Source organism: Neomonachus schauinslandi, chromosome 15 (genome assembly GCF_002201575.2).
Source record: "Neomonachus schauinslandi chromosome 15, ASM220157v2, whole genome shotgun sequence".
Lineage (NCBI taxonomy): Eukaryota > Metazoa > Chordata > Mammalia > Carnivora > Phocidae > Neomonachus > Neomonachus schauinslandi.
In genome coordinates, this window is record NC_058417.1 from 36402793 (window position 1) to 36430433 (window position 27641).

Below are 27641 nucleotides of genomic sequence, written 5' to 3' on the forward strand. Positions count from 1 at the left end.
ATGGATGGATGGATGGATGGATATGTGACAAAGCAAATACAACAAAATGTGAATTATAGAGGCTATGCTGTAGGTATATATGAAGTTCTTTCCATTTTTATGCATATTAGAAAATTTTCATGATATAAAGTTGCAAAAATATTTTTTGTTTGACTTTGCATTTCAGAAACCACGGATTTCATTCACTGTGGTTTCAGAAAACCATAGACTTCCTCAATTTGGAAATGTAATAAACATATTTGGGCTTTTTAAAGATGGTGATTTTCTAGGAATAACCTTATTATTTTTGTTACTTTAAGTGAACTAAAGGATAATCCTCCAGTTTGTTATTCCTGATATAAGTAGCTAACTTTTATACTTTTTTTTTTAAGATTTTTAATTTATTTATCTGAGAGAGAGAATGGGAGACAGAGAGCATGAGAGGGAGGAGGGTCAGAGGGAGAAGCAGACTCCCTGCCGAGCAGGGAGCCCGATGCGGGACTCGATCCAGGGACTCCAGGATCATGACCTGAGCCGAAGGCAGTTGCTTAACCAACTGAGCCACCCAGGTGCCCCAACTTTTATACTTCTTTAAAACTTCTAGGCCAGCAATTACGGAGTGCTGAAATTCAATTCAAACATTCTGCCCAGGAGATCCTGAAATTTTTATTTTTTTTAAGGAAAGGCAATTTCTGACTTTTCTCATAAATTTGATAAAAGGAAAGCTAATATGAGATTGGTAGTCCAGTAGGAAATGGAACTCAATTTTACATTTTTAAAATCACTTTATGGTATTAAAAATGACAGAGGTTAGAAACAAAGCTCTTATTCTTTTATTGAACTAGAATTGAAAGTGGCAGAAAATCATTTTGGCCCTAGTGCAGTAAATGTTATCACTAAAACATGTTCAGGGGATATTAGGATAGTCTCTCAAGCACTGGAGACAAAAGTTCACAGAACAAGAACTGATTTTTCTGTCCTTATCTTGAAATTATTAGATGTACAGGAGATGAAAGTATCTTAGCTCTAAGAGGACAGGGGATGGAGTATGTGTTGAAAATGATAATGTCTCCATCCTGGAGAGAGGTGAAATGGAGAGTGTATGGTGTAATGGGTGTCTCAGCAGTGACAGGCTTGATGGAAGGAGTCCACCGGGATGGGAAGCCAGCACCTGAACCAACCCCAGGACTGGGGAATCCAGAACCAGAAATAATTATACTTGTGCAAATTTGTGAGCTGATGATGAAATGAAAAGCCAGTGATTCTAGTCATTAAAAGGAGAACTATTTGAAGATTTTATTTAACAGGGAGATTAAATTGGAGCTGTCAGCAGCTACTTTATTTTGAGAATCCGATAGGAGAGAAATTTTAAGTCCATGTGGGAAAAACCAATCATTTTTGAGTGTGCAGTGTGATTATTCTTTAGAATTTTGTGTAAATGGAGCAGGTTGGTAGGCATATATGTTTGCTGATCCTACAATGATTAAAATTCAGAATAAGTAAGGCTCTTGTGAAATTGAGTTCTCAGGTTCCAGCCGGTGTTGTATACTGCCATATGGCATAACTAGAATTAATTGCTGTTCCCAGTCTTACTCTTTTACTGAATATCTAGGTGCCCTGTTTGAAATATTAGAGGTTCCACAGAAGTATTTAATCACATGAGATAGATGTTTGACATGTTCACGAAAGCAGTGGGTGTAGCTAATAGTTGCTTGGGAGAAAAAGCCCTTTGTGAGGTTTTCTACCCCCTCACCACGTTTTTATTAGAAAAATGCATGGATAGGAGAATTAGCAAGGAAAAGAGGTATAAATAGAAAAGTTAAAGCAAGGAACCTTTTTGCTAGAGTCTTTAGCTCCTTGATAATCCAAGTGTGGCCTATGGACCAGCAACATCAGCATCACCTAGAAACTTGTTAGGAATGTAAAATCTCGGAGTGGGGGGGGGGGGGGGGGGATGGGGTGACTGGGTGATAGACACTGGGGAGGGTGTGTGCTCTGGTAAGCGCTGTGAATTGTGCAAGACTGTTGAATCTCAGATCTGTACCTCTGAAACAAATAATGCAATATATGTTAAGAAAAAAAAAAAAGAAGAAGAAGAAGGTAGCGGGAGGGGAAGAATGAAGCGGGGGAAATCGGAGGGGTAGACGAACCATGAGAGACGATGGACTCTGAAAAACAAACAGGGTTCTAGAGGGGAGGGGGGTGGGAGGATGGGTTAGCCTGGTGGTGGGTATTGAGGAGGGCACATTCTGCATGGAGCACTGGGTGTTATGCACAAACAATGAATCATGGAACACTTCATCTAAAACTAATGATGTGATGTATGGGGATTAACATAAGAATAAAAAAAAAAGAAATGTAAAATCTCAGGATCCATTGAATCAGACCTACTGAATCAGAATCTGAATTTCAATACGATCCCGAGGTTATTTGTATGCATATTCACATTTGAGAAGCATACTTTTAATTTTATTTCAAATTCAGTTTTTCAGAACTCAGAATACATATTTCCAAAGATTATTAACTCTTTAAAGGTATGGATGATCTTACGTTAATTAAAAAAAAAAAAGTCACATGCTGGCATGTGGTATGAGCTCCGTAATGTGAGTTGAGTGAATGGAGGGGAGGGGCGGCTGTTAGAACCAAAAACTGTGTTTTTAGGTCCTAGGCTAAAACTTAAGAGACCCTCTTTATTAGGACATTTATTATGTAGTAGCCAGCCCCACATACTCTTTTCCAAAGATAGGATGCTTTCTTTTTACTGTTAGGGGGTACAGGACCTTTGTAGACATGGTGCCCATCTCTTCATATATCTGCTATGATAACGTCTCTCTAACATTCTGTGAGAAAAGATGACCAGACTGCTGAACCTACACTGGCATTCCTCAGGAGCATGGATGCCAGTCATTCCCACCATCTCTGTAAGCTATCACCAGCCCTCTGCTTCTGGTCATCATCCTTCCTACGCAGTTTGGCATGTCCTTGTCTCTGCCGTCTCTCATCTCTCCTGATGACTTCTCCTCTAGCCCTTTCCCCTGTGTTTCTTAGGATCCATGTCTTTTTAATAATCAAAGTCCACTGCATCCTCAACCACTTTGCTCCATCTCTGCCTTAGTAAAACACAGCTCTTCTGCAGGACACTGTTTTGCTTGCAGTCATCTTAAATAGAATTTGCTTACTTTCCGGAAGTGCTGTTGGCATTCTTCAAGCTCCTTGCTGCCACTTCTAGACTTTTCCCATTCGATCTTGTCCCAACCTCTCCCCTTTTGAGATGTGTCTACATAGCTTTACAGTTCTCTGCCCCTCTGTCATCTTTTTTTTTTTTTTAAGATTTTATTTATTTATTTGAGATAGAGTGAGAGAGAGAGAGCATGAACCGGGGGACAGAGGGAGAGGGAGAAGCAGGCTCCCCACTGAGCAGGGAGCCCAACGTGGGGCTCCATCCCAGGACCCTGGGCTCATGACCGGAGCCAAAATCAAGAGTCAGTCGCTTAAATGACTTAGCCACCCAGTAGCCCCAAATCTCTCCTAATATTAAGAAAAACATTACATCCTACACAGTGATTCCCTTTCCAGTGACTATTCTGTATTTTTTTTTTATAGACAGAAGCCTAGACTAGCCATTTCTGGTTTCCTCTTCTCTGGTCACTCCTCATTCCTCTATGATCTAGCCTCTGCTCTTATCAAGTTACTCTTGCCAAAGTACCAGTAACTCTAATTGCCACATCCAGAGTACACTGTTCACTTACTTGGTCTCTCTGCAGCATCTGACACTGTTAATAGCTTACTTTTCCTCAAAAAGCTAAAAAAAAAAAAAAAAAGCAACTCTCCTTCTGTGCGTTCCCATGATAATAGTCTCTCCTGGTTTTCTTTCTTCCTTGCATTATACACTCTTTTTTTTTTTCCCTAGGCTCGTGCTTGGGTTTATTTTTCTGCCCTGCCCCCTTTAGTGTTGCCCCTCAGGCTTGCCTCTATCCTCATCACAGTCTTCTTAGGCAGTTGCACCCATGTCCACAACTCCATGACTTGCTCTCCGGCTCTACAGCTCAGCTGCAGTTCTCTGGGCAAGGCTTCAGACAGCATATTGGTAGCTCCTTTTGGGTGTCTTAGAGATCACAAAGTTCACAAAGCTGGGGCAGACCCTGCTGGATGCCTACCCAGCAGGCACCCTCCATTCTTCCTTGACAACAGAACCCTACCAGCCTAGGGATGAATCATGATTTGAAAGCCAAGTCAGACTTCTGATAGCCTCTCACAGGACAGTCTTATGCTCGGGAGATGGTAGTATATTGAATGATGTAGCCACCTTAATATATGACTGTTATACGGTGTTAGAGCAGAAATACTGCAAGAGCCTCGGCCCTTCATGCCACTGTTGGGCCCCTGCATCAACCCTGGAATCACCTGTCTCCAGGCCTTCTGTTTTGAAGGGAAAATAAACTTCTCTTTATTTAAGCCCATGTCAGTTGGGTGTTCTGTTATGGTAGTCAGAAAAATCCTGACTTAAGTGTCCAGAACTGAACTTACTATTTTATATTCTGCTCACCCCTAATGCCTAACTCTGCTTTCCCTAGGCCCAGGCCCCCAAGGAAGAATCCTGGGCATCATTCCTGACTCCTCTGTCTTTACTCCCCAAGCCATCAACAAGCCTATTGATTCTTTATCCTAAATCAGTCTTCTCCTCTCCCTTTGTCACTGGCTAAACTTCAGCCTCCATAAAGTCTTACTCAGAGCATTGCAAAATTCTCCTTTCTGGTTCTTTGTTTCTCCCTGTTCCATTTATTCTCCTCTGTTCTGTTGAAAGGGCAAACTTAAAAATAAATAAATAAATAATTTAATCATACATGCTATATAAGATTTATTGACATGGAATGATAAGATATACTATAAGTGAAAAAGTAGGTTAGATATATATGTAAAACCTCAGAGAAAAATGTCTGAAAAAAATCCACCAAAATGTTTTGTTTTGTTTGTTTGTTTTAAAGATTTTATTTATTTATTTGACACAGAGAGAGAAAGAGAGAGAGAGCACAAGCAGGGGGAGTGGCAGGTAGAGGCAGAGGGAGAAGCAGACTCCCCGCTGAGCAGGGAGCCCGATGTGGGGCTCGATGTGGGGCTCGATGTGGGGCTCGATCCCAGGACCCCGGGATCATGACCTGAGCCAAAGGCGGTTGCTTAACCAACTGAGCCACCCAGGCGCCCCTTGTTTTGTTTTTTAAGTTAATGTATTTAAGTAATCTCTACACCCAACGTGGGACTTGAACTTATGACCCCCAGATCAAGAGCCACATGCTTTTCTGGTTGAGCCAGCCAGGTGCCCTGCCCCCACCAAAATGTTAATGACGGTAATCTCTGGCAAGTGGAGTTTGAGTGATTTTTAATTACTCCTTTCGTTTATTTGTATTTTCCAACTCTGCAGTGAATATGTATTTAATCCTAAATCATTGAGATCAGAGCCTTTCCTGTTTTAAAAGGGGCAGAGATTTAATAGCCAAAGAGTTTTTGGTTTCCAGGTGGAAAAGGAGTTGGAACTGAGGGGAAAGAGATGTAGAAAGAGGAAATTAGTCTTTAATTGTGTCGTGAAGCCTTGGGTCACTCCTGCACAAATAAACAGCTGTATGTGGAGGTGTTTTACTCTGTGCCAAACACACACACACACACACCCATAAATGCACATGAAAGTGAAATTATTTTTGAGCCATATGAAATACAGCAGTCCTTTGAGTAATTTTTGATGATTTTGCTAAAATAAGTTTTTTTTTTTTTAAATAAAGGAAGTTCATTCTCAAGGTCTTCAATAGATGAAGTATCACTGACTGAGGACATCGTTCATTTCTTAGATATTATCCCTTTGAGCTGCACTGAACTGACACAGGATGAATCCTTCATTAGAAAAGGATTATCTACATTCTGTGGGACTATCTAGTAAAACATTGGCATTTGTGGGACTAGTTTCCCAAAGTGATGGTGCTTGAGTAAACCATTCACTTCCTCCTTCTCAAAACATCAGTCACCATGATTGATTTTTATGTTGGTCATAAAGAGAAATGGAATCACCTAAGAGCAGGGTAAAGATTACAAGCCCGAAGAAGTTAATTTACTTAACAAATACGTATTGGCTATTTGTCTACTCTTTGTTGGGCACGATGCCAGGCTATCAAGATAGTGTCACATATTGCATATCCCTGTTTTCCAAGAAGTTATTGGGCCAATGAGTGGCCAGACTCATGACCAGAGCCAGCATGGAGACCACTGCTCACAGATACCTTCTCTAGAAGGTCTGAAATGTCTGGGTCCCATTTGTTGCATACCTTTTCACCATTTAGAAATGTATTTAGGCTCATCACCTTTTAAAATACAAATTCACCTGGAGGGTTAAGAGATTTTTGAGTGTACATTAGCTGTGTTTGATGGTTTTCTTCTAACTTTTGGTTAAGATGACTGTGCTGAGGAAATTCAGCAACCAGTGAGCTGTCGAACCTCTATTATGGGCAATGAACAGTGCTAGCTAGGTACACTGAAAGTTATCAAGCATCAGAGGATCCTTTTCCTTGGGAAGAATGACGGCTCCAGAGACTCTGACATCTGCAATTTAGGAATGATAGTCACAGCCAACATTCACCGCACACGTACTATATGCCAGGCCCATTGTCAAGGGCTTTACATACATTATCTCATTTAATCCGTGTGTGTGAGATGGATACCGAATGATCCCCATTTATCAGATGAGAAAACTGAGGTTCAGGAAGGTAATGATGTGCTCAAGGTTACACAAATGTTAGGTTCTGGAATTTGGATTTGAACCCAGCCAGTATGACTGTTAGGCCAGCACTCTTTTGAGGCTCAATTTCTTCATGAAAAGTGAATAATGTTACTTCATTCATTCAACAGATGTTTACTGAGCAAATACTATGTGCAAAGCATTTTTGTGGTGAATATGACACAGGTTCCAGTCCTCCTGTAACTTATTTTTGAGCAGGATAAACCAAATCATTATACGATACATTCACCTTGTAGAATTGTTGTTATGCATATAAAAGTGCCTAATATAATTCATGTTACATAATTAGATACCCCCAAAATATTCCCAAGAAACTTACAACCCAATGGGAAAGATAAAAAAGCATGCACAAATAACTATATCTCAACATATATTGTGGCTAAAGCTTTAGAAAAGGTACACATAGATCGTGCTGTGAAATCCCAGAGACAGAAGTCACTTCTGGCCGGTGGGTTATGAGAAGCCTTCAGGGCTGTGAGATGACATCATGGCTTGGCTGTGGGTTGAAAGGGATGGGTTTTTGGTGAGATACATTGCACCCAAAAATAGCAGGTACAAAGATACAGAGAGGATAAAGTTTAACCATATTTGGGAACCAAACGGTGATTCAGTTTATTAGGTATAAGGGAGTAATGGGAGAGATAAGCTGAAAAAGATACGATGGAACCAAATTATGGAAACGAGAGTTTTGACTGAATTTTGGAGGGGGAAGAGGTAATTTAGGAGAGGAAAGCACAGGGCAGGGGTGTGTAAGCTGATGCTTTAGCAGGGAGCTATGGAAAACATGTGAATCCTTGGCACCTGGGTAGTCCTTGGCCACTCGGAGGTGGGAGATGGTTGCAAAGGCAAAGAGGGTAAGAATGTCAAAGTTCACCTATGTTTCCTATGCCCAGAGAAGGAAGACATATCATTTCTCCCTCTCATTATCTTTTGCTTTGAGGACACCAACTTCATGTTTATATCTGTGGTTCTATAGCTGGCTTTGGCTTGTTATGGGCTTAATAAGCTTTTATGGATAGCCAGGTAACCTAACCACTTCTCAGAACTTTATGGAAAAAATACATTCTTTCAAAATACACTTTTGAAATGTGATTGGTTTGTAAAAGAAAGATTGTATTTACTATTCTTCAGATCTGTTAACAAGATTTAATAGGTTTTTGAAGCTGGCCCAGAAAACTTAACACTATCTATTACTTTGTTTCATTAGGAAAATGCATTCCAAGGTCCAAACAACAAGAAATGGGACACAGTCAGTACTTGAACTGGGGGCTACCTGTCTAGAATTTTCTTAACAGACAACTGTTGACAAAATACCCATTTCCTTTATATTGTTTTCCAAACTTGCCCGATTACATGGATTACCTGAGGATCTTGTTGAAAATACAGATTTAAAAAAAAAAAAAAGAAAATACAGATTTTTAGGTCTCTACCCTGGAGATGTTAATTTTCTAGGTCTGGGGTGGTCTCTGGGAATTCATGTTTCAATAAGGGCTCCAGGAGGTTCTTAAAATCAGGCAAGTATATGTAAAAATCTTTATCAGAAGACTTCATTCTTTTTTTTAAGGTAAGACACTACTTTGGTTTTACTTTGGTTTTCAAATGAATTTGAATAGCGAAGGGGAATGATGGAAGGATTTAACTGGAAAGTATGAGTTGAGGCTGTTTTTTGGGTGGTGAGGAGGGAAAATTTTAACTGACAGAAAAATTTTACAGGCAAGGCTTAGGACCAGCAAGTGACTGACAACATTTCAACCCAATTGGCTTGTAGGGTGAGGGATGGGGATAGGTTCAGCAGCAAATGGCCTTGGTCCTTCCCTTGGCCTGATGTTTGCCTGCTGCCTTTTGTGCTTCCTGCTGGCCTGGCAACATGGGGAGACACTTCTTGATGCTGGAGAATCCCTTGAAGTGTGACAGAACCGAAATCCTGGCCCCACAATGGGTCAGGTAAGTCCTGGGATTGCACGGTTGGTTGATTGTAGATGAACTGCTGGTGACCCCTGACCTGTATTGATACAGCCTTGGAACTGATCACATAGTCATTAGCCTTTAGATCAAAGTAATTCCATCAAAATAAATTTTGATAACTGTGTACTTCCTGTAAGGGTTTAATATGACTGCGAGAGATACTATACAAAGAAATAAATGGCCAAGCATTGTATTTTAGTATAGAATCTTGTACAATTAGGAAAAAGCTCAAGTTGAGGGCAAAACTGAAACAATTTAAAAATGATTTCTGAATTTCTGTGTACATCTCAATTCCTAACTGGAAGAAAGCATATACATAAGGATATGAAATTTTTAAAATATATCGGTAATTCATTATAGCTCTTGGAGTGGTTACCAGTAGAAGCCTGCATTCTCAATTCTATTTTTATATACTTACTCAGTTTTGGAGCAGTATGAATGAGTGAAATAATATTATGTCTTTAATTAGGATTCTGTTGGTATTTTTCAATTAATCTGTGTCAGTAGCTTTAACATTTCTATTAAATCATTTTCTTCATGAAAGCTTTTAATGAAGAAACAAATTGATTGTATTTATATATTGGATTCTTGTGACTACAATGTGTATTCGGTCGTGTCTTTTGAAGTATACTTTTGCTAGTCATATTGTGGTTATTCTTTGAAACCAGTCTTGGGGCGGGGGGATTCTTCATTTGGATGAAGGTTTTAATTTAACAAAGTTTCTTATTTTTTTATCTTTCTCTTCCTTTTCTTCTCCTCCTTTAATTCTCTTTCTGCTTTTCCCTCTTGTCTTTGTGTGAGTAATTTAGAGGAAAATGAAAGTCTCTCCCCATCTTCTTTGGGATAAAATCCACACCCCCATGGCATTATCTGGAGAACCTTGCCTGCTGCCTGCATCTGCAGCCTCGTCTCTGACCCCTCTCTGAAATGCACTCTGTGCTCCACTCGTGCTGAACTCAGACAGCCCTTCTGTTTCTCATGTCCATTCACTTTTTTAGCAAGCATTTATTGAGCACAGCTCTGTGCCACTGCCCCTTGAGGGCCCAGTGACATAGAGAGACAAGAGGATTGTGGTGCTGCTGAGAGGTGTGCACAGAGGTGCCATGAGAGCACCTTACACAGGTGACAGAGTTGAGCCTCAAAGGTTCACTGGGAGAAGAAGGGGCACGATGGAGAAAGTGCGCTGGCAGAGAGAGCAGAGACATGTGAGAGCAGCATTGTGAACAGAGCAAGGGAGGACCTGAAGGCTGGGGCTGGAGTAAGCCACTGCAGGGTTTTTTGTTGTTGTTTTTAAAATATTTTATTTATTTATTTGATAGAGAGAGACACAGCGAGAGCAGGAACACAAGCAGGGGGAGCGGGAGAGGGAGAAGCAGGCTTCCCGCTGAGCAGGGAGCCTGATGCGGGGCTCGATCCCAGGACCCTGGGATCATGACCCGAGCCGAAGGCAGATGCTCAACGACTGAGCCACCAGGCTCCCCAGCCACTGCAGGGTTTTAAGCAGGGCAATGACAAAACTGGGCTTGTACTTTAGGTCATTAGAATAACGATGGTGCTAAGGACATAACAGCTGACATTTACTGAAGGCCTGCCAGGTGCCAGGCGTAGTGCTCAGTTCTTCATGTGCATTATCTCAGTTAATCCTCCCAAAAAACATATGAGGCCGGTATAGTTAATATTTTTATTTTAAAGGTGAAACCAAGGGAGGGGGTGGGAGGATGGGCAAAATGGGGGAAGGGGATTGGGAGATAGAGGGTCCCATTTATGGAACGAATAAGTCATAGGAATAAAAGGCACAGCACAGGGAATATAGTCAATAATATTGTAATAGCATTGTATGGTGACAGGTGGTAGCTACACTCCTGGTGAGCACAGAATAACGTACAGACGTGTGGACTCACTATATTGTACACCTGAAACTGATGTAACATGGTGTGTCAACTCTACTTCGATTAAAAAAAGAAGATGAGGAGACCGAGGCTGCCGCCAAAGTCGGCCAGCTAGAAGATGGAAGAGCTGGGACTCCAACCCAGACCTGTCTGCAAAGCCTTTGCTCACCACTGCCCTTCCTTCTCCATCAGCACTGAGGAGAATGGGTCAGAGAGGAGCATGGTGGCAGGTGGACGTCTTAGGACATGGTGACATCAACCTGCGTCAGGCATTTTGAAGACTTGAATGAATTCAGTGCCTGTAGGGATGGAGAAGAGGTAGATTTAAAAGATATCAAGGGAGTAGAATGTGCAGGTCTTGGTGATGGGATGTACACAGTAATAGAGAAAGAGATGAAGGGATGGTCCCTAAGTTTCAGTTGGGTGGATGAAGATGTCAGCCGTTGAAACAGGGAGCATGAGATAGGAGAGGTTTGGGACTGGTGGGACAGAGTATAGTCCTGAGAGAGAAGAGCAGAATAATGCTATCTCCTGTTTTTGCACATTTTAATTGATTGTTAAAAGTCTCTAATATGTATAGACACTATAGTCAAGTCTTGGGCCGTTGGTTTTTCTCCTACCCAGCCTGAGCACCAGTGTTCATGCCCTCCAGTGTTCTCTTGCTCTTTTGTCCTTTCATCTCCCAAGTCTAGCAGAATCCTAACCTCAGATCAATTCAACTGTCCACGTCTCTGCTCTTATATTTGGGCAGCTACTCAGTGTTGAAGAAAAATGACACAGTAGAAGTGCCTCTACTGTTAGGCTTAGTCTCCCACCTCAGCTGAACCCTTAATGACACCTGGCAGTGACCTTACATGACCCTAGTAGCAACTTTTCTAATCTTCCTCTTTCCCCCCTACCTCCCCAATCCTTAGCAGATTTATCATATCACTCTGGCATGACATTATCACCTACTTCACAAGATAAAACAAGAGGCTTTCAGGTTGGAAGCCACTCAGAATCTTGCCCTATCCCTTCCTCAAACATGTCTGCTTTGGGCCTCTGCCACCTGCTCTGATGAGCCCGGCCCCTCTGCATCCTGGGCCTGGCCTCTCTGTGACCCTCCCCTCCCCTGCCAGGCATCTTCCTTTATCTGATCCCAGATCCTCCCTCAGCAACCCTTATCTGCAGGCAGTAAGACAGCTTCTGGCATTAGCCAGACCTGGATTCTTCTGGCCCCGGTTTTACCTTGTGTGTGTTTTGTGCAAATCCTATCACTTCGGCACAATTTGACTACCAGCCCAACCGGCCCACAGTTGGGGCTTTCCATACTCTCAGTCCCTCACAGAGTATCTGGCAAATAGTGGAGATTTATTAATGTTTGGGAGAACGAATGCAGTCTTCATAACTTGAGATATAGATGGTATGTTGGCATGTTAATGTTGAGAAATCCACTTGGCCTAGATGAGCGCTAAGAACTAGTCCAGCCTAAATATTTTTCTTGTAACTTTTGTTCTCAGGTGAATAATGTGACCATGTTCATAACAAGGGAAATACCAAAGGAATTTTCAAGTGAATATCATGTTTTTGAACCTGCCTGCACAAGATAAACTGTGGTAGCTTCACAGTGTGGACTTCTAAACTTCTATGATGCAATCACATAACCTCTCCATACTTCATTTTCTCATCTGGAAAGTGAGGGGTTGGATTAAATGACCTTCAGTGACCTTCCAGCTGTAAAATTGAATGAGTATAGGGTCCACAGTCACAGTGTCATGCAGATATCAGTTATTCACTAATCAGATAAGTAGGAGTCTTGGTGGTCTAAGAGTAGCTATTAACCTGAAGAAAGCAAAAAATAAAATAAAATTAGGTTCCAAGCATCAACATGGATAAAAATAACAGGACAAGAGCCAAAGATAACACAGTTTAAAATATAGTAATCAGCTGGAGTTCTTTGTGAGTGCTGCCTTGTTTTCTCCCATACACAAGTTTCGAACCAAAAGATATCTCTGATTTTCCTCTTGACACTCTGTTCCCAGCTCGCCTCCAAATCAAATCTCTTGTCTTTCTTCTTGGTCTCCAGTAAACTGCCTCTCAAGTTTTCTCCCTCCCATCAAGGCTGCATATTTCTGCTAGTTTGATCATGGTGGACATCATTTCCTATCCTTAAAATAAGCAAACCAACCAACCATCCAATCCTTCAGTTGCTCCCCTTTATCTATAGAAAGAAAAGAAAAATCTCAACTCTGACTTGACATCTATGGTCTTTTATTTTGTCACAACATACCTGGCTGGCTTTTTCTTTAACAGTTCATTGAGTTATAATTGGTTGCCTATCACATGCAGGGAGTATGGGGATTACATAGACATACAACCACAATTTGCAGTCTTGATGCTAGAACATAGGGGAAGGAATATTTTCAGTGTTGTGGTGAAAGACCATAATCATTGACTAATTGAGAAAAGCAACCAGATTTCTTACTGTTGGTATCCAGGGTGGATGTTGAATTGAGCATAGCAGGGATTTTATGTAGTAAAAGTGTTACGGAAAACTCCAGTGATGAGTAAGGTCTTATTTCTTTTATTTCTTTTTTATTGTCTGGGAACAGACTTCTAAAAAAAATCAATACTGTCAACATTAGATAATGTTGCTTGTTTATTATTTAATAAAAGTTTAATTGTGACCATTTCATAAGTAGGAGACATCGTGTTGCCTTCCAGGGTGGGTTTCTAAAGCTCGTGGATATAGACTCAAGACCACAGAAATATTACACCCAAAAAAAGGAACTAGGAACTTATTTTTTTTTTAGATTTTATTTATTTATTTGAGAGAGAGACAAACAGCCTGACAGGGGAGAGGCTCAGACGGAGAAGCAGGCTCCCCAATGAGCAGGGAGCCCGATGTGGGACTCCATCCCAGGACTCTGGGATCATGACCTGAGCCTAAGGCAGTTGCTTAACCAACTGAGCCACCCAGGTGCCCCGGAACTAGGAACTTCTTATGGCAGGTCCTTCTATTACTTGAGTTATATGCTTGTCTGTTGTTACCATAGTATTTATTATTTACTATCTTAGATTGACGTCTGTTCATGTATAAATATCTCATTGTTTAGATTGTAAGCTCCTTGTAGGCAGATACTAGGTCCTGTCCTTTTGATGGATTAAAGGTACTGGGGCTAGAGGGGGCACCAGCTCCCCTCCAGGGGCCTTCCCATTGCTGCCTGACTGTTTCTGAGGCTGGTGTCCCGACCCCTGAGTCCCAGCCTCTGATGCCTCCACCAGGGACTTCCACCAGATGGTGCTCTTTTCCCATTTCTGTTCTTGGGTGTCACTGGCCATATGACCCTTTGCCACTTGCCCATTCTTTCTGCAAGGTAGTAGATGGAGCACTGCTACTAGAAAGAAAATTTGAAATCAAGTGAATCTTCCAAAATAAGAAAAGAAATTATAGGAAATATCTACAGTGTACAGACTATTAACATTATTCAGAAAAGCCATTTCCTTGGACATGTATCAGTCTCTACCATGTGGCTCACTGATGAAGGTCAATTGCAAGGGGTTTTCCTAGTGTTATCAACTTGCTGTTGAAAGCCCCTGCTCAGCCAGGTTTCCATTTGAATTCCATTTCTATTATCAGTATAACACTTCATTCTTTGGAGATAGTCATTACCAAGAGAACAGAGATGGTCAAGAGGGAAATAGAAGTCATCTCTGGAAATCGAGTAGTGCAGACAGCCTATCCATTGAGAAAGCACCACTGTTTTGGTACAAAAACCAAAGTTCAAATTTACATCCTTCAGTCATCAAGAAGAGATTTGATTTTGTTTAGCAGGTGGTTTAATGAAGCAGAGAATGTATGATGTGTTTTAAATTTCCATAAGTCACAGGCAGAATAACATGTTTAATACTTCTGTTGCAAAAGAATTTCATTTAGATGTTCTAGATTTATAACATTACAGATGTTGGCCTTTGTGGGTAGCTAGTTTTATAATGCCATTACAACCTTATTCATCTAACCCAGAGGGTCTTATCATTTTGGAGGGAAAGAGTTATTGACGTTTTTGGGAATCTAATGAAGTTTATGAACTCTTCTTCAAGAGAAAAGAAAATGTGGATTGCTTTTCACCTGCAATTTTCAGGAGTTCATGAGTCTTCTAAAGCTCAACTGTGGACTCTAAGTTAAAGATGTCTGATCTAACTACTCTCTAATACTAAGCTGTCTGACAATAATAGATTTGTTTTCTATATTACAGTCAATAGAAAAACAGTTAATGTGGGATTTAAAAGCTTGAGCTCTGGAACCAAGGAGACCTGGATACAAATCTGAGTTCTGCCATTTAATAGCTATGTGGTTTTGGTCAAATTGGTTGACCTACTGAGTTTCAGTTTCCTAATCTGTAAAATGGGAATAATAACAGTACTGACTTAATAGGGTTGTGATGAAGATTAAATAAAATAATACCTATAAAATGTATACATAACACAATGCCTAGCATATGTTAAGTGCTGAATATGCTAATTTTTAAATTATAATCAGGAAATGGAACTATTTTTCCTTCCTAGATATTTGCAATAATATGAGGGTAGTTACAGTTGTTACCTATAGAGTTACCTCCTTCGCCAGGATCTAATTTAATTAGCTGGCTGAGTGGTGAAAGCTCTGAGTACTTTGATCTCAATAACCACGTTCATTCATTAGTTCCATGGTTAAGAGTTTGATACCCACATCAAACTCCCCCCCCCATCTAATGAATAAGAGTTAACAGCTTCATTTTTAGCAGGAATCTAGTGTTCTGTGATTCTTGAGTGGCAAACTAGAGCAGTTTGTTTGCAGTTTGAAAGATACTGAAATATATCTGTAGACAGACTATATGTACTTTAGTCACCATTTCATCCAAGGCACCAGAGCAAAGGACTTGTCATATAGAAGACATTCAACAAGGATTTGTTGACGGAGTGACTGAATTCTGTTAGGATAGTAGAAAGTCTTCAGAGAAAAAAATTATTTTTTTCTGAGTGTCTTTAAGTTAGATTATATTTTCAAGACTCTCCTTAATGTGTTATTAGAGTGCCCACTCTGGAACTAGTTGCTAGGATTGGAAACTTGTCTGCCTTATTACTAGCTGTGTAAACCATGGGCAAGTCATCTCGCCTCTCAATGACTTGGCTTCCTTATTTATAAAATGGGCATAATAATAGGGCTACAGGCAGAGGAATGAATTAATATAAGAGAAGTGTTTAGAACAGTGCCCCCAATATATTCGAGAAATCTTAACATTATTATTATTTGTCATTGCTATTACTGATGCTATAGTAGCCTCACGATCCCCTCACTATGGTGAATCCCATTTATTTGTTGTTACCGTCCCCTAAACTAAAGTTCGCTGAAAACCTCTCTAAATTTAGAAACACAAATAGCAAACTTTGTCTCACATGTAATGTAACTCTAAATTTTCTAGACTCTACTCTGCAGAGCCGACAAAATGTTAGGAAATTTTGTTCTTCCATTTTCATTTTTGGAGGATCAAGTAAAGATGGATTTATTTTGACTGAATGTGAAAACAATAATCATCAATATGGTTGCAGCAATTTCTGTCTGCTCGTTCTGTACTCATCTTTTTCCAGTTCCAAATATCATTTGCATGAACCTGATGATGTTGAGTATGTATATTGCAGCAGAGTGATAGCTTCCTTTTCATATTGAAGCTGAAGCTTCAAAGGGAAGATTAAAGGAGTGTTTGTTATCTATCTGCACAGGCCTGATATGAAATTCTCAGAGGCCTTTAGGATAAACACAACTCTGTGTGTGTGTGTCTGTATGCCTTTTCTTCTATGTAATTCTATTGTGGTGTTTGTATTTTGGTTTAAAATGTCTAGTTTCAGACTTGTTGGAGTCTCTGGCTAAAGGATAATTGTTTTCAGAGTGAAGGATAAGAATTAGAAGATGTGGGCAGGATTTGACTAAATGCCTCCTAAGGAGTGTAGAATTCTCTAGTGTGGGGTCATTTTTCCAGAGAATGTGATGAAGATCATCCATAGGATATGTTTAATGAGACAAGATCAAGACTTTAAATGTGTTGTGCCCAGCAGAGAATAATCCATGGTACCCTCCAGTGAGGGATGATATTGCTCACCTTTTGGCTTTGTCTTTTAGAATTATCCTCTGTGTGTGTGTGTGTGTGTGTGTGTGTGTGTGAACAAACTTTCTTTAGGGTTGTTGCACAATTAAGACTTAGAGTAAGACGAAGGGGAAAAGGTAGGGTAGCAAGATTGTTCTATACCTTCTGAAAGTGAAAGGAACTAAAATTCCACTTCATGCCATTCCATGTCAAGTTCTTTTTTTTTTTAAGATTTTATTTATTTATTTATTTGAGAGAGAGAGAATGAGAGAGAGCACATGAGAGGGGGGAGGGTCAGAGGGAGAAGCAGACTCCCCGCCGAGCAGGGAGCCCGATGCGGGACTCGATCCAGGGACTCCAGGATCATGACCTGAGCCGAAGGCAGTCGCTTAACCAACTGAGCCACCCAGGCGCCCTCCATGTCAAGTTCTACATATGATTTTTACTGACAGAAATATTTAATTACAACATCATCAAGATTAAGGCATATTCCGCTATTTAACATCAACTCGATAGACCTGCTACTTTATTTAATACTGTTGAATTCTTTCTCTGTAATCAGCCTTCTTATGATACAGCTACCATTGGCAGAAGCAATACTCTTAGTGTATGTGAACTTATAAGATCTTCTTAACTAAAAAGAGAAAGCAGGAAACCAGCGTCACTTTACAGTAGGCAGAGAAGGGGACTGAAAATGTGCGTGTGCATTGGAGTGGGGATTGTGGGGAAGAGAGGACAAAAGAAGAGGTTGAGGTCATCAATAACATGTTTTACCTATTGAACAATTTGCCAAGAGTTGGCCTTTTAACTGCCCAAGCATGGCTCCATTTTTTTTTCTGGGTCAATAAATGAGAACAACATTAGTTAGCGAAGTTCCTGCTATTGCCATCATATACATTTTGGAAGGAGAAGTACACCCCCCCCACACACAGTTGCACAGGCTCACATTCTAATTTCTATTTATATTGAATTGGAGGTTGAGTAATGATTGGAATCAAGGGCTAGAGCAGTGCCTCCAGAGAAGATGGGAAACAGCAAGAACATAGAAAATTGCTTGCCCCTTTGATGATTTACTTGATTAACTGTGTTTTATAGAAACGAGTTTGATGGAAAAGCTCTTCACAGTGGCCAGGTACAGTGGAAACTGCACCATCTGCTGGCGGGGTGGGGGGGGGGGATTGACCTGTCATACTAATATGTACAACTTGTTTTAAGTTACAGCCACTCTCAATCTACATATGCCTTCCTATTGACATGGACATCCTTCTTCCCACCTGCTGCAGCTTTACCTTTTCCACCCCTTCCTCCTATTAGTCCCTCTCCCCCTTTCCACGGCAGATGTCAGAGCTGTCCTGAACTTTCCGTCCCTGTCATCCAAGTATCTCACATTTCCCTTCACCTGATTGCCAGCCCAGAACTCTTCTGGGAAAAGAAAGGAATAAGAAAAGTCAACCAGGAGGCTTCTCCATCTTCTCTTCCTTATCTCTGATAATTCGTCTTCTCTTCCTTATCTCTGATAATTTCCCACAAATGCATCTCTGAATTATGGCAACACATTCCCACTTATCTCCTACTTCTCCATTTCCTGAACTTTAGTCTTATAAAGAAATAACCTCGATACTCACTGAATGATATTTGTCTCTAACGTAACCTCACCTTATTTCAGCCATGTGTGTGCTGGAAGACACACCTCATTATTACCTATGTATTGTCTTTTTCTTAATCTTTTATTTTGGGTTCTGGATTCTTTTAAGAACTGAACTCTTTCCCAAGGAAAAAAAAGTGTTCAAATGAACGTGTACTCCCCTGAGAGGTCAAGATGAGGATAGAAAAATATTCATTCTATTTAGTGGCATAGAATTATGTCCATTGCAGGAATTAACATGTGGTTACTATAAGCAAGATTGGAGTATGTTGAGGAGTGAGTGGGAGGTGGAAGAAAACAGAAACTACAGACAACACTTTTTGAAAATTTCACTGTGATGTGAAGGGAAAGAGGACAGCAGATGGAGGGATATGAAGAAGGTAAGGGAGGCTTTGCTTTATTTTTATGGCAGCATAAATACTGATGGAAAGGGCCAAGTTGAGAGGAAGAGGTTGAATATATACAAGAGAAAATCGATATAGAATAATGTAAGGTTCATGTGAAGGTAGGAGGAAATGGAATCCAAAGTACAATAGACTTTTGTGGGTAGCCATCATGTAGAACATTGTTTCTATGGGGGAGTACAATTTAGATTCCAAATAAGTGACTTACAAATGATCCTTTCTGCCATTGCCATTTCATTAGTTTGAAGACTTGAAGGGTTATTGGTTTTGCCAATCATACCCCAAAATAAAAGAGGAGATGGGATGATACAGTGGACTGCAAAAGCCCCAGTCTTGGCACAGACACTGAAATGCTAGGTGACCTTGTGTCATTTGTTCATGCTTCACCTGTAAAATTAAGAATTTAGACCTAGAAGTATTTGAGGATGTGTTGGGGGGGGATGATGTTTTGGTTGTTATAACAACTGGGGGTACCACTGGTATTAGGTGCTGAGGACCAGTGATACTGATTGTCCTGTAATACACAGGTTGTCACAACAAAGAATTGTGGCCCTCCAAGCCTGTAGAGCTCCTGATGAGAAACTCTGGACTGTGGCTAAGTAACCTCTTAGGACCTTTCCAGCAACATGGTCAAAACTGTCTAAGGAGTTACAGTGAGTTAGATGCCACTGAGAATCTTCCAAATCTCAGGGACAACCCTTTCGTTTTTCCCCAAAGTGGGTAGTGGCTTGGCTGGTTATTGACTAGCAAGCTTTTTGGACTAGGTGCTGTCTCTACCATATGCCACCAAGACTGAAATACAAGTTTGACTTATCTCCATTCTTTCCCTTGTATTTCAGGTACTATTGGGATATTCAGCCCCAAGGTGAGTGCTTTTTGGCCATTTATGGTTTTACACTAAAGATATGTGGATGGCATTGTTTACTTCTGCGTCTTCTAAATAAGCTTCTACACAGAGTGATATTAGCCATTTCTAAGGAAAGTTAGTGGAGTGTTTAATTAACCTTCACCCTGCTGGGCTCCCCTGCTCTGCTTTTTAGCAACAAGAGGCTCTGATGCATCTGCCTTCTGAGTGGATTGGTGCTGGATTATTTTACAGAACCAAAGCTATAATATGCTTTTACTCCTTGAGCTTTATCACATGACAACAGGATCCGCTAACATTCAAATAAAATGGTGGCCGAGTCCATAATAAAAATCTTGGGAGGGCTCCAACTCAGCTAATCCTTCATTTGCTCCAGAAATAAATTCCAGTATGTTACCTCCTTGGTCACAGTGCTTTTCCACACAGCCTGCCTGTCTGGCAGCAGAGAAATGTCAGAAATGGAGTAGTGTTGAAATTCCCACTAGAACAATGTTATCACATTTTAATATGAGCCCCACTGCAGCCTCTGTGCTTCTAATTGCTTTCAAACCATTGTTTTCCTGCTTTTGCTTGATGAACCCAGCATCTGGCATGATTCTAAAAACTACAACAGACAGCTGTGTGCAAAATTAAAAAAAAAAGGACAGGATTAGAACATATTCTTAAAAGGTTCAAAATTGGAATTTTTTCCCCCGAATTCAGTTTGAAGGTTGTCTTTCTTTTTAGTACTCTGGTTGAGAATGTCAGAAACATCATTCTCAATATTAACTCTTAACCTATTATAAGTGGGGGATTTTTATTTTCTCAGAGAATCAGGGAGAGTTTTAGATCAAGCTTACAAATAGCTTTATGAACTATTTTGCTCTAAAACTTTTTAAAATCAATTGTAAACTTTCCAGTTTTTCCATTCTCTTAATATTGTCAATGTATCCATTCTCAGTGAGCATAATACCTTAGAGAAATTCAAATTGTGAGGAATGATATTAGTTTTATGAAAATTTTAATTTTCCTAGATCATACTTTTAGTGTATTTCAAGTCTATTTAAGGTTTTCTTCAAAATCAAACTTTAAGAAATAAAAAATCTTACATATTTAAAGCTTTTTGACTCTTGTAAATTGGTCATAGTATTTATGATATCTTAAATAATGCGATGTGGTGTTGCCATATATCTCACTGTCCTAAAGCACTTATGGCTAAAAACACAGACTGAGAATAGAGAATTATATGTAACAGTGTATTTTGCTTTGCAAAGTGCAAAATATGCTATTCAGGCTATGGCCCTGTATAGTTCAGGGTTTAACAGATGTCAGTCAAAATCCACAGGGGGCAGAACATGAATGTGAACTGGCAGAAATGAATGGAACTGTGAGGGTAGAATTAATTACCTAAAGGAGAAATAAAGAATTAGTGTCAGAGCTATGGTATAGTAATGTGTGGAGAAGAGAAGAGAATTCTGGAGTTGAACACAAGAGAGACTATATGGGGCTACAAAGACAAAGGGCAAATCTTAACCGGCATTGCAGTCATCTTCCAGTTGACAGCAAATTCCACACAGCTTTTCTCTCTTAGGTAGAGCAAGCAAGGGGACGGTTGAAGAGTTCACTTAGAACAGAAGACTGTATTTACTTCTCAATGATGATTGGATATATGGAGCAAATTCTTTGCTCATTTAGAAGTAAATGTAGGGAAAGATCAAGTTGGAAAGCCCATACTTGTGTCTTGGCCCCAGCCTTGCTCCTCCCCCTAAGACATTTTTTTGGGGGAGGGGGTTACTTTTTACCTTTTGCTCTTTTGATCGGATCTTAGCTGATTGCTAAGTGCTTCAGAAACTTGCAGGGTGTGTGGGGCCGGTAACAGGTCTCTGTAAGGTACTACAGGACAGTTTAGGAATATGAAAAGTATAGGAATATGTAAATAAGAGAACAGCTGACAGAAGACTTTAAAAAGCCCTAGAAGACTAGGTAGTATTGGGAAGGGAGTGAGAAAAGACAGAAATGATGGCCTCAGATTTCCTTATCATTTTTATCTATGGCAGGATCCTCGTGCCTGAAGATGATGGGATGAATTTTATTGACTCCAGGCATTTGCCTAAATACACACTTGTATTCTTCAGGATATGTGGACTAAAATAGTCTGGTGCCTGGAAGGAAAATAGTTTGGTTTTTTTTTAAGATTTTATTTATTTATTTGAGAGAAGTGGGGGGAGAGAGAGCATGAGCAGGGGTTGAGGGGGGCAGAGAGAGAGGGAGATGCAGATGCCCTGCTGAGCAGGGAGCCCGCCACAGGGGCTTGATCCCAGGGCCCCAGAATCATGACCTGAGCCAAAGGCAGATGCTTAACTGATTGAACCACCCAGGTGCCCCAGGAAAATAGTTCTTAATTATAAAAGATCCCTTATTTATAGATCTCTTTAGTAGCCCACAGTTAAACATCTGGTTATGGAAAAGTCTGTGATGAGTTGGTACAATGTGCTTTAAAGTTTACCCTTTAAAGAAAGATGCTTGGGAGGATGGACTACCTAGGCATAGAGAAGGTTGCAAATAAAATTTTTCTTATCCATCATTCCATTCAATCCCAGGTTTAATATGGTGGTGGAGTGACCATTGACTTGGCATGGTAGAAAGAGCATGGACATTGAGGCTTGACAGACCTAGTTCAAATCCTACCTATACCATTTAGCTAAAGGTCATCTGACCTTAGCAGATTGCCTAATTGCTCTGAAACTCAGCTTCCCCACCTATAAAATGGGGGATCTGCAGACACCGTGCTAAATCCTTCATATGCACTATCTTATTTAATTCTCAGAACAGCCCTACAAAATAGGTACTAATAAACCCATTTGACAGACATGGGCACTGAGGCACAGAGAGGTTGAGAATCGTTCAAGGTCATGCCCCTCAAGGATTCTAACTTGGTCAGGCTGACTCCATAGCATTTGCTTTTTAAAAAGTAATAGCTTTTGGGCGCCTGGGTGGCTCAGATGGTTAAGCGTCTGCCTTCAGCTCAGGTCATGATCTCAGGGTCCTGGGATCGAGTCCCGCATCAGGCTCCCTGCTCCTTGGGAGCCTGCTTCTCCCTCTGCCTTTCTCTCTCGCTCTGTCTCTCATGAATAAAAAAAAAAAATCTTTAAAAAAAAATTAAAAAGTGGCGCCTGGGTGGCTCAGTCGGTTAAGCGACTGCCTTCGGCTCAGGTCATGATCCTGGAGTCCCAGGATCAAGTCCCGCATCGGGCTCCCTGCTCGGCAGGGGGTCTGCTTCTCCCTCTGACCCTCTTCCCTCTCGTGCTCTCTGTCTCTCATTCTCTCTCTCTCAAATAAATAAATAAAATCTTTAAAAAAAAATTTAAAAAAAAGTAATAGCTTTTTTGAGATATAATTCATATAATATAAAATTCACCCTTTTAAAGTATACAAGTCAGTGGTTTTAGTATAGTCACTGAGTTGTGCACTCATCACCACTCTCTAGTTTCAGAACATTTTCATCACCCCAATAAAAAACTCCATGTTCATTAATAGCTCCAAAGCCCATGCTCTCCATCGCTGTACTTTACTACCTCGTTACAGTGCCGGTATGAGGACTAGTGGTAACGTGTAAGTTCTAGCATGGAACCTGGACAGTAAGGAAATGTAGATCGCATTTACAACAGTGTTAATGGCAATTCTTTCCCTCACATTTCCACCCAAATTTTCTTATCAGTCCACTGTCACCTTCCTGAATGATGTTCATTAGTAAAGAATGAAACATGGGGAAAATAAAACATAATCCAAATAATTTATTACTTTAATGTGGAAGGAACATAAATGAAAGAGCTCTTTTAATGAGCTCAAATATGATTGGAGAATGTGGGAAAGGCTTTTTTTTTTTATTTTTTAATAAGACATAGATTCCTTTGACAATTCAGGTCCTGCTTGCTTTAAGAACTTTTTTCTACTTAATGTTTCACTTAAAGTTACAAATAAAATTCACTTGAATCTTTGCCATGGAGCTTTTACCATTTTATTACTCAGATACCCAAAACATGATATTGATCGGATGTTAAACACATATTAGTTTTACCTTTTAGATATGGTGACAGTATGACTTGATGGCATTGAGCAAACTGATTTACTTCATTATATTTAGTTTCCCTTTTTATAAGATGAGTTAATCATCAACAGCTAGAGTTTAATCAAATTTGAATGTCAAGGAATAATGTTTATAATTAAAAATTTATTGCTAGAAAAACATCATCATGAATATTAGAAAAATTGCCCACCATGGACCCAGACTCTAAAGCAAATTACACAATATTTAAATAAAAAATTTAAGAAAAACCTTATGTATATAAATACATATAACAAAATTCTTATATGTATATAAATATATATGTATATATACATATAACAAAAATTGCCCAATGGTCACTCACATTACATTTGTGATAGTGGTAAATAGGAACCAGTGAAATTTCTTACCAGCGTGAAGATTCTTTGAGTGTTTTCATGAATGGTGTAGAGAGTTTCTGAGAAAATGATTCAGTATATTTTAATAGGAAAAATTTCCATTGTGTGAGTCTTAAAAATCTTATGAAATGGCAAGCCTATATCCCTTGTCAAAGTAAATTGATGCCTAAAAATACAGCTTGGCAAAAGCAAATAATGCAAAGTGAGTAAAGAAATGTTATTATAAAGCCTTACTAACTATAGATTAAAAGAGATTTAAAAGGCATATCAACTAATGTGTGGACCTCATTTTCATCTTGAGTCAGATAAACTATAAAAAGTTGTAGCTATGAGAGAATTTGAAATGTGAACACTGAATATTTTATAAGAATCTACTGTTGATTACATCAAACTAAAAACCTTTTGCACAGCAAAGGAAATCCTCAACAAAAAGAAAAGGCAACCTCCTGAATAGAAGATATTTGCAAATCATGCATCTGATAAGGGGTTAATTCCCAAATATATAAAGATACAACTGAATATCCAAAATAAAAAAAACCCAAACAACCTGATTAAAAAGTGGGCAGAAGACTTAATAGACATTTTTCCCGAAGAAGACACACAGATGACCAACAGGCATGTGAAAAAATGATCAGCTTCACTAATCATAAAGGAAATGCAAATCAAAGCCACGATGAGATATCACCTCACACCTGTCAGATTGGCTAGTATCAAAAAGACAAGAAATAAGAAGTGTTGGCGAGGATGTGCAGAAAAGAGAACCTTTGTACACTGTTGGTGGGAATGTAAATTGGTGCAGCCACTATGGAAAACAGTTCACAGATTTCTAAAAAATTAAAAATGGAACTACTGTATGATCTAACAATTCTACTTTCAGGTATTTATCCAAAGAAAACAAAAACACCAATTCAAAGAGATATATGCACCTCTATATTCATTGTAACATTATTTACAATAGCCAAGATACGGAAGTAAGCCAAGTGTCCATCAATGGGTGAATGTTTTTTTTTAAAGATTTTATTTATTTATTTGACAGAGACAGAGACAGCGAGAGCGGGAACACAAGCAGGGGGAGTGGGAGAGGGAGAAGCAGGCTTCCCGCCGAGCAGGGAGCCCAATGTGGGGCTCGATCCCAGGGTCTTGGGATTGAGCCCCCCATGTAGGGCTCCCAGCTCTGTGAGGAGTCTGCTTCTCTCTCTCCCACCGCCTCTCCCCCTGGCTCATGCACTCTTGAGCTCGCTCTCAAATGAATAAATAAAATCTTTAAAAAATATATGGATGATGAAGTATATTTATACAATGGAATATTATTCGTCCATTAAAAAGAATGAAATCTTGCCATTTGCAACAACATGGATGGATCTAGAGGGTATTATGCTAAGTGAAGTAAGTCAGTCAGAGAAGGACAAATACCATATGATTTTACTTATATGTAGAATCTAAAAAACAAAACAAATGAACAAACAAAACAAAGCAGAAACAGACTCATAGATAGAGGAAACAAATTGTTGGTTACCAGAGTGGGTGAAATAAGTGAAGGGGATTAAGAGGTACAAACTTCCAGTTATAAAATAAATAAGTGGTGGGGATGTCATGTACAGCATAGGGAATACTGTCAACAATATTGTAATAACTTTGTATGGTGACAGATGCTAACTAGACTTATCTTGGGGCCCATTTCATAATATATATAAATATTGAATCACAGTGATGTATCCTTGAAACTAATAGAAGATTGTATGTCAATTACACTTCAATGAAAAAAGAATCTATTGTTATTTTTTTAGGTGTGACAATGGTGTTACGCTTATATATTTTTTAAAAGAGTCCTTATCTTGGAGAGGTGTACACTGTGATATTTAAAGATAAAATAATAAATGTCTGACATCTATTAGTCAAAATAATATTTTGAATATTTTGAATATCAAATAGATATTCAAAATAATATGGGAGAGAAAGAAAGAAATGGAGTGGGGGTTTATATGAGACAAGATGGATCATAAATTGACTCTTGTTGAAGATGGATGATGTGTACATGGGGGTTTATTACACTGTTTTGTCTACTTTTGTATGCATTTAAAATTCTTCATAATGCAAAGATAAAAGAAAAAGAAATCCAGGTTGAGATTAATAAAAAGTGTGGCATTATTCTTTTATTTCTATTGTGAGACGTAGTACATTAATGCATAAAATACTTTATGTATCTTAGACACAAAATACATAGAATAGTTAGCTTTTACAAAAACTTCAAGTTTAATATTTTGTGATAGAAAGAGCATGAGTCTTGACATCAGGCCTGAATTCGAATCCCAGCTCCTCTACTTACCAGCTGCACAAGCTATGGCAAGTGATATAACCTCTTCATCTACAAAATATTGCCAATAATATCTACTTCACAGTTATTGTGAGTGGTAAGGAATTATAATGAGATGATGAACTTGAGGAGTGCTTGCTGCCTGGTAGTCACAAAAGTGGTAGCAAGTATTCTTTTTATGTTTCAAAGTAGGGCTATGTGAGTAAATCCATATACAGAACTTAAACTACATATATTTCACATGTCCTCCCATAAAATTCATCCATTCCGACTGAACCCTAGTAGAAGGCCATGTACGTATTTGTGAGGTTTGCACTTAAAGGATGTGTGTGTAGAATTTTTATTGGTAGGCACTTCAGAGGTTAGATTTATGAGCTTGTTGCTCTGTAATGTCTGAGACATGTTGAATCGAAGCATAGATGTCATTTAACTTCTCGTCTCTTACTATCACATACTTGGAGCATGTAGTTATGACAGCTACAAGAAGCAAACCATTAAAGCAGCAAAGAAACACCATCTTTGCACTAAAAAAGGAGAAAAGGGTTTCCCTTTGAAGTTGAAGAGAAGTGTTTTTAAGTTAATGGAGTGTACAGTGATTTTACTAAGTTTTATTTATGAAAATACTCTTTGCATTCATGCCAAAAGGTTTTAGCACAGTCCTAAGCAGGATTTATACAAAGAAACACAGCCTAAATTTATGATGTGTTTGCAACTGTAAGAAAAAGTCTGAATTTACAATATTTGTAATTTATTGTTAAATATCTTTCTATCACTATTCCCGGAATGCTAATATTTTATAAACACAAGTGTTGGTTATGAACCTAGAATATCCTAACCTATACTACTTTTTATAAAGAAATCTTCCAGAACGTTTTCTATGTCTTTTGGGGATTTAATAGCGGGAAATGTACACAGGACTAATACTCCTGCCTCTGGCTTTAGCCCAACCTTTTAGCATCAACAATCTTGACAGCTGCTTTTGTGACTTGACTTCCTTTAGGCCTTCCCCCTTTCCTTTTTTTTTTTTTAAAGATTTTATTTATTTATTTGAGAGAGAATGAGAGAGAGCACATGAGAGGGGGGAGGGTCAGAGGGAGAAGCAGACTTCCTGCCGAGCAGGGAGCCTGATGCGGGACTCGATCCCGGGACTCCAGGATCATGACCTGAGCCGAAGGCAGTCACTTAACCAACTGAGCCACCCAGGCGCCCCCCCCCTTTCCTTATTTGCTACATATTATACAAATTAATCTGTGGA

The 27641-nt window shown here is 39.5% G+C and overlaps 1 protein-coding gene across 1 annotated transcript in view; it reads left to right on the forward strand.

Moving 5' to 3' along the window:
* Positions 1-27641, forward strand: part of SKAP1 (src kinase associated phosphoprotein 1) — a 276017-nt gene that overhangs the window by 35554 nt on the left and 212822 nt on the right. The window contains exon 3 of the mRNA XM_021704310.1: positions 19604-19629. Coding sequence (XP_021559985.1) covers positions 19604-19629 — 26 coding nt within the window. The remainder of the gene's footprint in view (positions 1-19603; positions 19630-27641) is intronic.